The sequence below is a fragment of the Volvox carteri genome (assembly GCF_000143455.1).
Source record: "Volvox carteri f. nagariensis unplaced genomic scaffold VOLCAscaffold_6, whole genome shotgun sequence".
Lineage (NCBI taxonomy): Eukaryota > Viridiplantae > Chlorophyta > Chlorophyceae > Chlamydomonadales > Volvocaceae > Volvox > Volvox carteri.
Window position 1 is genome coordinate 1,856,963 of NW_003307549.1, and position 14,471 is coordinate 1,871,433.

The 14,471-nt window shown below is 54.2% G+C and overlaps 4 protein-coding genes across 4 annotated transcripts in view; 3 read left to right on the top strand and 1 right to left on the bottom strand.

Moving 5' to 3' along the window:
- Positions 1 to 3,637, bottom strand: part of VOLCADRAFT_103485 (uncharacterized protein) — a gene marked incomplete at its 5' end in the record, with an annotated part of 7,769 nt that extends 4,132 nt beyond the window's left edge. Inside the window, 5 exons of the mRNA XM_002947501.1 lie at positions 51 to 152; positions 1,027 to 1,155; positions 1,547 to 1,712; positions 2,374 to 3,054; positions 3,543 to 3,637. Coding sequence (XP_002947547.1) covers positions 51 to 152; positions 1,027 to 1,155; positions 1,547 to 1,712; positions 2,374 to 3,054; positions 3,543 to 3,637 — 1,173 coding nt within the window. The remainder of the gene's footprint in view (positions 1 to 50; positions 153 to 1,026; positions 1,156 to 1,546; positions 1,713 to 2,373; positions 3,055 to 3,542) is intronic.
- A 339-nt stretch (positions 3,638 to 3,976) lies between these two features.
- Positions 3,977 to 4,982, top strand: VOLCADRAFT_116448 (uncharacterized protein; the record flags this gene model as incomplete). Its single annotated transcript, XM_002947362.1, has 4 exons — positions 3,977 to 4,031; positions 4,173 to 4,216; positions 4,477 to 4,569; positions 4,950 to 4,982. The coding sequence occupies 4 exons, from the start codon at positions 3,977 to 3,979 to the stop codon at positions 4,980 to 4,982; spliced, it is 225 nt and encodes a 74-aa protein (XP_002947408.1).
- Positions 4,983 to 6,226: 1,244 nt separating this feature from the next.
- VOLCADRAFT_87780 (uncharacterized protein) lies at positions 6,227 to 7,357 on the top strand. The gene is made up of 2 exons (XM_002947363.1): positions 6,227 to 6,486; positions 6,578 to 7,357. Exons 1-2 carry the CDS (start codon positions 6,432 to 6,434, stop codon positions 6,745 to 6,747), a joined length of 225 nt encoding a protein of 74 aa, XP_002947409.1. The 5' UTR covers positions 6,227 to 6,431; the 3' UTR covers positions 6,748 to 7,357.
- An 84-nt stretch (positions 7,358 to 7,441) lies between these two features.
- VOLCADRAFT_79713 (uncharacterized protein) overlaps positions 7,442 to 14,471 on the top strand; it is a gene marked incomplete at its 5' end in the record, with an annotated part of 12,011 nt that continues 4,981 nt past the window's right edge. Inside the window, 9 exons of the mRNA XM_002947364.1 lie at positions 7,442 to 7,603; positions 7,861 to 7,912; positions 8,537 to 8,634; positions 9,013 to 9,093; positions 9,370 to 9,531; positions 10,280 to 10,366; positions 11,667 to 11,743; positions 13,537 to 13,709; positions 14,348 to 14,433. Of these exons, the coding sequence (XP_002947410.1) occupies positions 7,442 to 7,603; positions 7,861 to 7,912; positions 8,537 to 8,634; positions 9,013 to 9,093; positions 9,370 to 9,531; positions 10,280 to 10,366; positions 11,667 to 11,743; positions 13,537 to 13,709; positions 14,348 to 14,433 (978 nt within the window). The remainder of the gene's footprint in view (positions 7,604 to 7,860; positions 7,913 to 8,536; positions 8,635 to 9,012; positions 9,094 to 9,369; positions 9,532 to 10,279; positions 10,367 to 11,666; positions 11,744 to 13,536; positions 13,710 to 14,347; positions 14,434 to 14,471) is intronic.

Below are 14,471 nucleotides of genomic sequence, written 5' to 3' on the forward strand. Positions count from 1 at the left end.
GGCTCCTCCCCCACCCCCTCCCCCACCCCCTCTCCCACCCCCTCCCCCACCTTGGACACCACAGCGCTCAAGGGGGCGCAGTTACGTGCGCAGGCCAGCACTCCCCCAGCACCCAGGCAGTAAGCCGACCTTACCACAGCACCCAGGTTTTGCTGCGCGGGGTTCAAGAAGCCATACAACATGGTACGGCGTAAGGAAGAGGTTGAACGTTGGGAAGGGTTTCAGAATTTCCGAAGCTTTGAGAAGACATACCCGGGAGGGGCTCCGAGACCGGCAGCTGCAGCGGGACCCGCCTTGAGCTGAGACCTCGGGCTTTAGGAGCCGCTGCTGTGCTGTGCATGCTGAGAGTGCATTCAGCCAACATTCCGCACTCACTCACTCACTCACTCACGGGAGGGGTTCTTGTGCCCCTGGGGGAGGGGGCCTCGGCACCCACCCTTATCATCATCGTTGACGTGGTATCCGGGGTTGACGCATAGACCGCCCTTGCCCCCCCAGTTGTCCGTCAGTTAGCTAGATAGCTAGTTACGACCGGACAATGGAAAGGTCCTCTCTGCTCAGAGTTCCAGAGTTCTTTAGTTGGGACAAAAAAAGGCCCTTGCGTAGCCCGTGTGGCAGTAGTAGCGGTTATGACATCAGTCGACTCTGTAGCCGCCCACTATCACCGCCGCCACCCCTCCTCCCAGTAGTAGTCCTTATCGCCACGACAGCGCCTCCAGCCATTTCTATTTTCTTTTTTCTCGCACGGCCGCCTTTCTTTTTCCCATCCACATCTTGAAACCTTTTCAGCTGTTTTCTATCACTGCGTTCCCGGACTACTACTTGTCTTCGGTATGTATGTATGTATGTATGTATGTATGTATGTATGTATGTATGTATGTATGTATGTATGTATGTATGTATGTATGTATGTATGTATGCATGTATGTACATCTCGCGGCTCAGTTCATTTACACACACACATACTCATGTACACACACACCCCTGACCCCTCCACCCGCCCCAACCAACCAACCAACCACTCACCGGGTCAACCACCTCGTCCAGCGCGAGCCATACAGGCGGAGCTGCCGTACCGGCAGCGCCACCGTGTACGGCACCCGCCGCTGCCGCGATGACCTCATCCGCCGGCGGAAACTCGTCCATTTCGGCCAACTCCAGGGGGGAGACGTCGAGAACCAAACCCTGCAGACAGGCATCGCTTTCCGACGATGTCACACTGATTTGTGTACTTTGCGAAAGGGAAAAGCGCCACAATAATAAATAAAATATGGCCCCCAGCACCCTTTCCGTGTAGGCAGGCGCAACAATACCCTTCACCGTCCTTCCCGCAAAAACTATGCCGTGGCCACAATAATTGATGCCCAAACCCAACCTGCCGTACAAACCGTACGATCGGATCCACTAACGGTTTTACTTTGTGCACCTGGCGGCACTGGCGCACCTGGCGGCCAAACCAAGCCGCCCGTCAACGCGTCATCCGAAAATCCGAAGACCCTAAAACTCCGAAACCAGAAAAACAGAAACAGAAACCTTCCCTACCAACCTGGTGCGGTCGGTCGTACGACATCAGGTTGAGTTCATGTCGGCCAGTACGCACCACCTCCACCCCGGCTTCCGAACACAGCGCCTCCACTTGCCGTACCAGTCCCGCATCTTTGCGCTTGGACAGGTCCATGGATGAGAGAATGAAGGCCCGGTGCACCTTCCGCCTTCGCCGCCCGCCAGCCGAAAGGTTGGTTGGAGCGGGGGGGGGGGAAGACGAACCACGTTGTCGTTGTTGAGGGGGGGGGGAGCCGTGAGGAGATCAATCACCAGGAGAGAAAGAAAGGAAGGAAACGGAGGGAGATGTGTGCGGAGGCGTATGAGGAAAAGGATATGTGAGAAGAAAAGCAAGCAAGACAAAGCGGCACGGACCCTATAACCCGACCGTTAGTTTAGCAGGCCCTTCATCCCGCAGGAAAGAGGAGAAGGCCTATTACTGGGGGCTTACTAGGCAGATGTTTCCCGTGACACCACCACCACCACCACCACCAGCGTGTGTGTATGTGTGTATACATGTGTGTGTATATGTGTGTATATGTGTGTATATGTGTGTATATGTGTGTATATGTGTGTGTGTGTGTGTGAAGGTTACAAGAATCTGACCGGGCCTGACACTGGCCAGGGGCTGGGACCCAGCCCCAACGGAAAGACCGTGTGTGTATGTATGTATGTGTGCACAACTCAGTACTATTTTCGCGAATATGCTCGTAACGCCCACCCACCCGCCCACCCGCCCACCCGCCCACGGGCTCTTGACATCACGCTTCTGTTCGACGTCTTCTCGAGGCCCCGACCTCTCCCTTCGTCAGTCGCAGTCAGGCACCGCACCTTTTCGCCCGCAGCGCCGCCAGTACGGGGAACACGCCGTACAACGCCTCTCCCTGGAGTGTATCACGTAAGCAAGGGCCAGCGGCGCTGCCTTCATTGCGGCGGCGGCCGCCAGCTGCGCCAGTCCGCTCATCACCTTCACCTGCGTCTTCGTACGAAGCCTCGTCGTACTCGGTGTCGTACCCTCTGTCATCTCCTCCGTCACCGTAATCATCCCGTTCGCGCCGTTTCAACTGTTGCGGCTGCTCGGCTGCTGTTCCAGAAAGCGGCTTTTGCTGCGCCCGCCGGTTATCTGGGCCCGATGTCGCCTCCGAAACCGGCCAGTTGCGACGGTTGGTGCCATCATGGCCGTCACCGCCGTGCCGCCGCCGCCGCCACTCGTCCTCCCCACGGCGTCCCTCGCCGGATTCACGCTGTCGGTGAGCGCCGTACCGTTTGCCTCCACCGTACTCGCCGTCGCCTTGACTGCCGTACCTACGCTCGTCCCTTCGCTCGTCCTCATTGCCCCGATTGGCTCTGCCAGCCCATGGCCTGTCTCGAGAGCTGCCAGGCCGCTCCGATTTGTATCTACGAAATCCCCAGAAAATAGATAAAAAGAGAGTAGACTCTACATTAAAGACGGAGTGATAATGGATGAACACGAGCGAAGTAGGAGCCAACAGGAAAATGATGATTGGGTGTCTGTCACGTTCATTTTGTGGCGGGTGCGGAAAGCCATGTCAATGAGGGGGTGGCCGCCTGCATGCCTTGTTTGTGGCGGATGCGTCCAATACAACAGGATTCTTTTCCCAAGTCGTTTTCGACATATCATCTGTGTTGGTGTGTTTAAAGCGGCCTGAGCTCTGGCAGCCACGGCAAGTCTCTAATTGGGAAAGGGGAAATGCAGACATGGGCGGGCGAAGGATCCCAGCTAATCACTTTGCTGCAGAGATTATGCGGGTATGATTTTCAAGACAGTAAGAAGCACTTGATCAAGAAGATATAGTGACCGATAAACGTCTTGCTGCGCAATGGCAGCGTTAGGGCTGCTCGTCCAGACGGTCAGGGGCATGCCAACCGGGTATAACCCTTCCGGTTACGATGCCTCAGTGATATAAATGGCAGCTATGATATGGGCTAGTCCTCAATTCGTAGTTAAGGAACCAAATAAAATAAAAGCCAGAACTCACGTCGTTGACCCTCCCGATGGCCGCCCGGCACGGACAGACAACACCCGCAGCCGCAGAGGTCCGTGGAACGAGGGCGTCAGGTATCGCTGGTGCATTCCTCAGATAGAAATTTAAAGTGGCGCCGCCGCAATCGAGATTACCGGAAGCCGTCCAAGTCACCAGACGATGAAGCTTTGTGCTACTTCAGTTCACAAAAAACAGAGCGGGAGCCGTGTAGCTGACTGCCTTCCTCGCGTATCGACCTTCGGCTTCCCAGCTTCAATCAGCTTAACGGTCGCCGTATAATGGGACGAGATAAATAACCAACTGTAAAGCAACCCGGCATGAAGCAATGCTGGCCCTAAAGCGGAAGTATTCATTTGAATGAACTCTGTGAACATTGCAGCCAGGTGATCATTTGGTAAATATAGTGGAAAGTGAAAAACGCTACCCTAATGGACATCTCTCAAAGAGACATCAAACTAGGTATCGGATTAGTAGCTGCAGCAGGTGAGCTTTTCAGTAACACTGGCGCTCTCCTTCTTGTCAAGACTCGGACCAGGGCCCAGCCACAAAGCTCTCATCGTCCAAAGCCCCGGAAGTCCGCATAGCACCGATTTGACCAATATCCCACGAACTCCCGCCTCGCAGCATCCAGATACTACTTCAATAAGCGGCAACTATGGCCGTGGCGGGTAAGGACTAAGGGCCCGAGCCTCAAAGGGCTTGGGAAGGAAGCGCTTCGGCCGATTTCAAGGCCTAGTCTGGGACATGTAGCGCCTCCCCCAGAAAATCACCGGCCCCCTCTCCCGAACTTGACCCACATCCCCTCTCCAACCCTCATTTTTTCTTCTCCCCTCGATCTCTACGTACTCACCTGCTCGTGTGTTTCCATGAAAAAGACTTTCAACGGATTTCTGCGTTCCTTGCCTGGCCCCGAAACCCATTTCAGCAGATCTCTACTCTCATCGCATGGCCAGCGCTCGGGCTGGCCGTCATGGATACCGTCATCAGCTACCAGGCACCCAAGGACGTCATCATCCGCAAGGTACGGCGGTACGGCGAAGCATGCGGCAGTACGGCAGCACGGCGGTGACAGCACCATAATGGCAACAATTGCCTGGTCTTCATGTATATTGCCGGGTAATGTGTGTCGTAATTGGCACAACAACGACTGCTAAGGCGCGGTTCCCTGGGTTCCGGGAATGAATGCACCTTGACTTTCCTCCATTTTGAGTCCACGGTGGTTCAATACTTATTGTGTATTATTATTATCAACCATTCTGACTGACACAAAAGTGCACACATGGCTACTTAGTTGCGTACCGGTACTGCTTCCGTCATTTTTTCTCCTACGCAAGCTAATGTTCCCTCTGTTACACAAGACGGCACGGTTCTATAACGTATTCACTGTCCTGCCGTGCACAGGTGCTCGAAGCCAAGGAGAAATCTGAGCAGTAGAAGTCGGCGGGATGGACAGCAGCCGCATCGAAAGCGGGAAAAGGCAAGGGCTTTGCCACTACCACCGCCACTACCATCGCCACTACCACCACCCCTACCACCACCACCACCACCACCACCCCTACCACCGCCACTGTCACCGCCACCACCCATGGAGGCAACGGAGAAGGTCGACCTGATGGCGCCGCAACCTTCCTGGCGGCAGCTGATAAAGCAACTGCTCTACGGAGCCGAGCAAAATGACACCCATTCGCCAGCAGTAGCATTTACATAGCAGCAGCAGCACAGGCAACAGCTGCTACTACCGCTACCAAGCATGTGTCGTACCACGTGCGAGGGTCTCTATCTGCACCCTTTCCCGCCGACACACTCAGCCAGTGTTAACCCAAGCCGGTTGGGCACCGGTACTATGCTACCGAGCTATACAGAGACGGGGCCTGAGGTGCAAAGAATGATAGAATGATGTGGTTTTGGGGATGAGAGATGTGGCGGAGAGTCTCATCGCCGCCGGCAGGGGTGCAGGTACTGATGTCTTGGTGGTTACGAGGGAGGAGGTGGGAGGAGGGAGGAGGTGGGAGGAGGGAGGAGGAGGGAGGAGGGAGGAGGTGAAGGGATTATTCTGCGACTTATAGTAGCTGCTACAATTTACAACAATAGCACTGTGTGGACGGTAAGCAGCTCAGGAGCGAGGTTAGCAGGACCGAGAACCGGAGTGCGAGAGAGGGAGGAGGAGGAAGACGCGCACCAGGAACCTGAGCTGGCTGCGGGGGACAGAGGAATGCGGCTGGAGCTTAGGGGAGGGAAGGGCTGAAGGCGTATGTGGTAGTTGGAACACTGGCGCGAGTGTGCGTGGCCCTGCTCGAAGACCCATCGGCACATCTGGCCGTATGGCAGTTGCAAGGCCAACGTTTGGTCTTCTTGCGTGGCAGTGGGGTGTCTTCGTGAGCTGTGTCGGGTTGATCCTGAGTGAGGAATGAGGGAGCCTAAGATGCTTGGGATTGGGGACGGGGGGTTAGGTCCTAAGTCGTCAAAAAGGGTTGAAGTCGCGGAAGTCTACTTGTGTATGAGCATGTTAAGTGCCTTGATGTGCCACGGGGGTTGTACTTGTAACCTGTGAGATGTAAGCCATGGCTGAGGATGTTTTCGCATTGGCTCGCACTGTCGGTGTCCGCCGTACGGCCTTGGGCGGCGAAGTACATGGAAAAGGACACAGTCATTATCATCGAGACAGTGGTAAATGTTCACATTTGTCCCTTCACGTAGTCAGTGCTTGTGAAGAGGTTAACCTGTCTATACAGTCAATTCCTCCAGTCCGATCGCTGCTTACATCGCTCGTTTTCCCCACGCAGCTTACAGCATTTGTACTCGTAAAATCTACAACCTTATTTCAGCTTTTCGTTCCAGAAGAACGATCTCGGCAGTCGATAGGGCCTTCATATTTGTGCGGAAATGCCAAAGGTTGCGCCTCCAGAGCTGAAGCGCTTCATGGACAAGAAGCTTAGCAGTAAGCATCTGATGACGACATAACCTGCTCTGAATAGTACGTTTTCTGGTCTGCGCCGTCGTAACTGCACCTCCTTTCCTGCTATGCGCAGTTCACTTGAACGCTAATCGGCACGTATCAGGGACGCTACGTGGTTTTGACCAGTTTATGAATGTGGTGCTTGACCAAACAGTGGACGAGAAGCTCAAGGTTGACATCGGCATGGTGGTTATTCGCGGGAACAGCATCCAGACGATAGAGGCTCTGGAGCCAATTAATTGAGGAGTTGCTTGGGGAGCATGTCCCGTTTGGTGTAGGGCATTTCTTTTGTGAACCCCATGCGTGTTCAAGCCTGTGGTAACGGGTATGGGGCCCGAATACCAGCGTTACAGGCAAGCTCGGCCTTCCGTTAAGCGTGCGTTTGGACCTCCGTTTGCATCCGGCCCCCAAAGCAAGGGACAGTCTGCACAGCTTAGTGCCTTGCCCTCTCCTTTGCTTGGAGCCTTTTGGGGCCACTGTTGCCTTAGCTACAGGATCCATAATCGTTAATTTCAGAAATGGACGAATGGGGGTGCTCGGCGTAGCTGGAGCGGGTTGATGGAGGTGTGTATGTGGAAAACCCGGCGTCCTGTTCTACGCGCGCGATATTTCCCCGGGTTTGTCGTCGTAGGCCTGTTGTCATCGTCATGTTTGAACACTGTTCTTTTGGGGTGGCAACCTTTTCTACATGACTTGTGTCGGTTTTGTCGGATCAAAATCATGATTCTCCTGCTGTGTAATATTTGGCCTACCTTCCCTGTACGAGTCAACCTACGACGCAACGCGAAACCTAACACGCAACGCGTGAACATCGGCAGGCACATGGACATTGATGTAAGCAATCGCAATTTTGAAATTCATTCGCCGCGCATATGGTAACCCTCGTTGGACATTTTCCTTGCTTAGCGTGATTCTACAAGGCTACTCAACCAGCAAAATGGCAGCGACGGAATACAAACCTTTGCTCCCTGTGAAGCAGCCTGTGCCATCGGACATTGAGATCGCGCAGTCGGTGGAGCCGGTGCACATCGCTAAAATCGCGGAGGCTGTCGGCTTGCTTCCCGATGAATATGATCTTTATGGAACCCACAAAGCCAAGGTGTGATAGCATGTCGCACATAAAAAAAGTGCATGTGATGGGCTGTCGGCAAAGTCCAGCAGACGCGCAAGCAGGATCCTGCATCGCCATGGACCCGACCGAGGCGTTGGGGAGATCTAAACCTGACGTTCGCGACTTCTATGTAGACGGAAACAACCAGTATGAATATATATTTCCAGTCGGGGGCAATATGTCTGCTCTGAAGACCAGTGAAGAAAGGGATTCTGATGATAATCGTCTATACCCCTTCCCCTCAGGTGAAGCTCAGCGTCCGCGATCGCTTGGCGGGAGCTCCAGATGGAAAATATGGTATGCCGAAATGCATTTAAAGTGATGCGTTTAGGCAAGCGGGCTCTAGGAGAGGCTTCATGTTGCGCTAGCGTGAAGGTGCTGCAGCTACTGTGACAGAGGCTATCAATAGGAGATGGGACCACCACAAAACATGATGGCCTGGGCACTTGACAGCCGGCTGTGCCATCCCTACTGGTATTCGAAATGTCGTACAATATTCATCCCATACACTTCAGTGTCTTGCACAGAGCAACGTCGAACTGGGTTGGTATCAATGCAGCGCGATGGTACGGGATTACGTTGGCTGAGTGACAGCTGAAGCGAATTGGCGCGAACGCCCGCCGGCCCTAAGTCTTGTTCGTACATGCGCGCCAAGCTTCTCCTGCTGTGCCCCACACTACCAGGGCAACTAGTTGCACGCCCAGTCGCTGACCCTCTAACCGCATTGCACTGCCCGGTGCCACCTTTCCATGCCTACCTACATACCTACATACCTACATACCTACATACCCACCTACCTACCTGTTCTGGCTCCCGTCACTGCCGCCGACCAGCTCCCCAACCACGCCTCCACACGACTCCTCTCCGCCGCGTCCCCCTCCCGCTGTACACCCCCCTCCTCCCCCTTCCCGGGCTCCGCAGTGGTGGTGGCGGGCATCACCCCCACCCCCCTCGGCGAGGGCAAGAGCACCACCACCATTGGGCTGTGCCAGGCGCTCGGAGCGTACCTTAAGAAGAAGGTGCGACTGGCTAGCTGTGCTTGTGTGTGTGCGTGTGTGTGTGTGTGTGTGTTTTGGGGGGGGGAGAGGAGGGGCTGGGGACTGGGGCGGCTGTGAGGGGGTGATGTCCCTAGTGGAGTACGTTGCATTATTCTCCAACGCCCTGAGCAAGTCTCAGCCTTCCTTTGTGCCAAGCAATTGTCGTACTACAACAGTGTTTTTTTCTCTTTCAACACCTCCCTTTGGTCGCCTAGTTTTCGCCTCGCAGCGGCCCTGGGACTTCTCAGATCCGAAACCAGTACGGCACAAGGCCCCTTTCCACAGCCGGTCCTGTAAACCCCACCTCCCTGCCCCAGCCTACCTGCCCTCGGTTGTTACCGTACTCGCTCCTTTCCCCAGGTGCTGACGTGTGTACGGCAGCCCAGCCAGGGCCCTACCTTCGGCATCAAGGGCGGTGCGGCGGGTGGCGGCTACAGCCAGGTACTGGCTACAGTGTACTCGTGTATGCATGTATGTATGTATGTATGCATGTACGTATATATACATATATACGTATATATGTATGTATGTATGTATGTATGTATGTATGTATGTATGTATGCATGTATGTATGTATGTATGTGTGATTTGGCAAAAAGCTGTCTTAGGGGTCAGCCACTGCCTAAACTCACTTCCCTTGGGCGCCCTCCTTCCCCCCCTCCCCCGGTCTCTGTGTTGCCCCCAACTCACCGCACCGCACGCACCGCACCCCGCCAGGTTATCCCCATGGAGGAGATGAACCTGCACCTCACAGGCGACATCCACGCCATCACCGCCGCCAACAACCTGCTGGCCGCCGCAATCGATGTGCGCATGTTCCACGAAGCCAGCCAGAGCGACGAGGCGTTGTTCAACAGACTGTGCCCGGCGGACAAGCAGGTAAATGCAACATGTGTGCGCGTGTGAGTGTCGTGTGTATGTGCATGTGTATGTATGTATGTATGTATGTATGTATGTATGTATGTATGTATGTATGTATGTATGTATGTATGTATGTATGCATGTATGTATGTATGTATGTATGTATGTATGTATGTATGTATGTATGTATGTATGTATGTATGTATGACTTAGATTACACTGTGGGCCGCGAGAGCCGGGGGCCGAAGCCGAAACACAGCGCAAGGGTCGGGAGCACACAGCACAAGTCGGTTAGTCTTGCGTGCTCCCGACCCCGACTCAGACTGCCAACACTCTACGCAGCCACTCCGCAGCCCCTCCATCCGGGGATGGCGCTGCATTGAATACACCACGAAGGGCTCTCAGGTCTCGCTACATGTATGTATGTGTATGTATGTATGTGTGTATTTTGGGAGGGTGGTGGGTTGGGACGGTGGTGGAACAGCAGGTAATGGGCGATGAAAAAGAGTTTCGGATCGACTGGGGGCTAAAAGTGTGTCGGGGTGTCACAGCGGTGTCATGGGGTTGGTTTCGGAGCGGAGGCAATCCGCGCTCCTCAGCTCTGAACCCCCCCGGCAAATGCAGCTAAAACCTAAAACCCAGAGCACCGGCTAAGGAGACGCATTTACGGCGCATTAGCCCAAACCCACCACTGCCACCCAGCCACTCACCCACCTACCCCGCCCCCGCTCCCGCTCCCCCGCCCGGCCCCCCGTCTGTGCCCCAGGGTAAGCGCAAGTTCGCTACTGTGATGTTGCGCCGACTTGCCAAATTAGGCATCAACAAAACCGACCCGGACGAGCTGACACCCGAGGTAGGCGACTTGAGAAGCTTCTTCTGTGTGTTTGTATGTATGTATGCATGTATGTATGTTTTTTAATGATTTTCGGAGCCGCGAAATGAGGGAAATGTCTTCATATCAAAGCGAGATCTGAAGGCCGGCGACGTGTTAGAATTTTCATAAACACTTGTAGACCTAGATGTGGTGGGTTTTCAAGTAGATGTTGATTCGAAAGGTGATGTCAAGAGCCCTAGAAATGAGCGGCGGCGCTGCAATGGCAAAACGCGGCGCGAAGGTACGGACGTAGGAAAGAAATGTCTGTGTCTCAGGCCAGCACTCCCCCGGTAAACCGCGGCATCAACCGTGTAAACCGATCCTGAGTAAAGTATGAATTCTGAACTTCATGTCGTGACTGTGAAAGCAAAGATGATTTTTTTAATCGTTCTGGAGCTTCTCGAGAGTCGGTATCGTGCACATCATTGAATGAACCGGTTCCGGTACGTTCTTGCGAACGCTTCTTCGACAGGCATGACAGTCTTTCCAGAAAGAAAATTATAGTTGTGTATTTCTCTTAAAACATGCACTACAGCAGTACTGTGTACTGCCGCCGCGCTTCGACAGGGTGGCAGGTGGCGGGCGGCTGGAACTGACGACACAGACAACCAGGGCACCCGGAGTCCTAGAACCACGCAGAACCTAAAAATCTATTTTCCAGTCCTAAGCATTCAAATAAGCACTCGTAGCACCAGCCCGAAAAGCAATTAGACCTGTGAGCTACATGAGCGCACGAGTACCTAAAAGTTTACCTGATAGGTTCATTAGTCGAGCATAACCTGTTGTTTCTTGGGCACGGCCCCCTAAAAAGTGTTTCCACTTTGCAAGGCTGCGCGGACAAAGCAGAGGTCATTCTGCTACCGCACGCGCGCGATGCGCGACGACAAGCACAGGGCAGGTGCCCCCTTCCCTCCCCCCCCCTTAAAGGGGGCCGCAACGAACCCCTTTCCGTGAAAGCAGTTTCAGGTTGACCAACCGGTGAACAAAGCGGGAAAACCCAGCGGAGCAGCAGCAGTGTGTTTGCTTTTTCGTCCGTGTCCGTCTGTCTGTATGTATGTGTGTGTGTGTGTGTGTGTAACTGGTAACGGCGAACTGCATGCACGGCCCCAGCTACACCTCCGGACCTGATAAACAATAGCTGAGTGTTTCTCCAACCAAACAATGATGATGGGAGCGTCGTTCTTAACTCATGTGTGTGTGAGGTGTGACTAACCAATCGGGCATAAACTACCGACTAACCACCAACCGCTAACAATGCCGCCGCAACTAAAAACCGCAGGAACGTCGCGAGTTTGCTCGTCTGGACATCGACCCCGCTTCCATCACTTGGCGCCGGGTTATTGACACCAATGACAGGTAGGGCCTGGGGTGGGATGGCCGTGTCGGTTACAGTTGTTACAGTTACAGTTACTGTTACAGTTTATCAGCTAGGAACTATTACTACCGGTATAGCGCTTTTACCCTCCAAAGGACCGTCCCGAGAGCAGGTAGGGCCTGTGGATTGACAGGAGGTGCAGCAGGGCATTGGCGCACTGATGCTGTCCATCCCTCCCCGTGTCACGCACATGCATATGTACATTTTCGGGTTCATACATACATACATACATACATACATACATACATACATACATACATACATACATACATACATACATACATACATACATACATACATACATACATACATACATACATACATACATACATACATAAGGACGTAGGTTTTCTGGTGTTTGGGAGGTTGAGGTCTGGTGGTGGTAGCGGGGCTCGGATGAGGGGGAGGTGTGGCCCGAGGAGGGCCATTCTATTTAGACACGTCTTCTCTGTGGGACTGGGTTGCTTGGTGAGGGACGAAGGTGAGAGCGGTGCAGTACGAGACAGGGTGAATAGGTTTCTGGAGGACCAACCGTTCAGGTTAGTGGCGGTAAGGGGGAGGCGCCGCGCGGGCTACAATCCTCCCCCTGCGGTTTTCTGGAGGGTCTAGGAGCTGTGTGTCGTGGCAACGCTAACGCTTTGGTCGTTTCGCCGGACTATCCCGGGCCCCTGCAGTGGTGATCAGGCTTGTGCGGGATCCCTTTTCTTTATAAGGCTACTTCTCCCCTGGACCAGCCCAGGAAGGGACAGGTGGTGGAGGTCAGTTGTTTTAAGGTGGTTGCAAGACGTCTTGTGGTGTCGAGCTCTCTTAGCCTTTCTCTCTTGGAGGTTTTTTGTTGGCCTGTTAGGTATATCAGGAGCCCCCCCCTGCCGGGACTGCCCTAACCCAACTTTTAGTTGTTTGTTTGTTTTCCCTTCGAATCCCGTTTTCGTTGGTGGTGTTTTGGGGGGTTGTTTCAGAGAGCCTTTGACTTTGCCCTAGCTGAGACTTGTGGACTCGCCCTAGCGGGACCTGAGAACCCTTCGTGGTGTATTCAATGCAGCGCCATCCCCGGATGGAGGGGCTGCGGAGTGGCTGCGTAGAGTGTTGGCAGTCTGAGTCGGGGTCGGGAGCACGCAAGACTAACCGACTTGTGCTGTGTGCTCCCGACCCTTGCGCTGTGTTTCGGCTTCGGCCCCCGGCTCTCGCGGCCCACAGTGTAATCTAAGTCATACATACATACATACATACATACATACATACATACATACATACATACATACATACATACATACATACATACATACATACATACATATATACATATATACATACATATATACATACATACATACATATATACATACATACATATATACATACATACATACATACACAGCGCTGAGGCCAACATTCAGGGGCACGAGGACCAGCCTGGTTCACGTGATCTCCTGTGGGGCCCCCCACCCGCACACACAGTGCATATGCACACACATAATCCTGTCAGCATCTTTACAGGTTTTCAGCTGTCGTTACCACTACATTACGTTACTGGACTACGACGTTTTCGTCGTGGTTGTGTGACATTTCCACTCATACGTTTTGCGACAAATACATCTCACACGTTCCCTCATCGTCCCCCTCCTTTTCCTCTCTCCGATTCGGTCCTGCGTTTCCTTTTCTTCCTTCCCACCTACCCCAGCAAATTCGAGTTCGAGTTCGAGTCCCATCCGGATCGTTTTTTGTTTTTCCCTCTTACTCTTCTTCTTCTTCCTCCTATTCTTCTCCTCCCCAGGTTCCTCCGCAGCATCACGGTGGGTCAGGGCACCGAGGAGAAGGGCGCCACGCGCTCCACGGGTTTCGACATCACCGTCAGCTCCGAAATCATGGCGGTACTGGCGCTCGCCACAGACCTGGCGGACATGCGGGAGCGGCTGGGCAGGATGGTGGTGGGCAATGATAGGAAGGGTGAGGAGCGGGAGAAATGAGGGCGGGGGCCACCCAGACGAGAGAGGGACGGAGGGGGAGCGCGTGCTTGGATTGGATGGGGAAGTGCGACCGCCAAAGGATGGGGGACGTTTGGGCAATGGTTGTCTGGACGGTGGTTATATGTGGATTTGGAGGCTGGGGGTGTGCGTGTGGCAGTGGGGCTGGGTTGGAGCTGGCGGGGTCAGCAAGTCCTGATCTGATCCCACATCTGAGGTTTTATGACGGCGGTTTCGATGGTGGGTGCATCTGACGATTTGTTTTGTCGGGCCGAAAAAGGGGGGAGGTGGGCTGGGCTGGGCTGGGCACATTCATCTGGCCCTCAGTCCCACCCTTTATCCCCCCGCCTAAGTTAGCTCCCCACCCACCCACCCACCCACCCACTGTCAGGAGGAGGAGTTGCGGACATGAAGTATTTTGCGAATCTTAGAAACCCTCCTATCTGTCCCATCATATCTGTCCGTCCTACCCCTCTTCATTTCACACTACTACTGCACGCGTGCACGCCGTGCCCGTGTCCACCCTCGTGTGCCTACCCCCCTCCCCCGGGTTTCTTGACCTTTCTCCCCCTTTCGCCTCCCTCTCCCCACCCTTTCCCCTCCCCGGGGTGTACGGCACAGGCCGGCCTGTCACCGCTGACGACCTTGGTGTCGGGGGAGCTCTCACAGTGCTGATGAAGGACGCCATCATGCCCACACTCATGCAGGTGTGTGGGGGGGGGGGGGAGGGGGAAGGGGGGGGGAA

Excerpts from the sequence above, each read along its gene's own strand:
- VOLCADRAFT_87780 (XM_002947363.1), top strand. The coding sequence starts at position 6,432 with ATGCCAAAGGTTGCGCCTCCAGAGCTGAAGCGCTTCATGGACAAGAAG. Across the intron at positions 6,487-6,577 it reads CATGGACAAGAAGCTTAGCA|TTCACTTGAACGCTAATCGG; the intron begins GTAAGCATCTGA and ends TGCTATGCGCAG.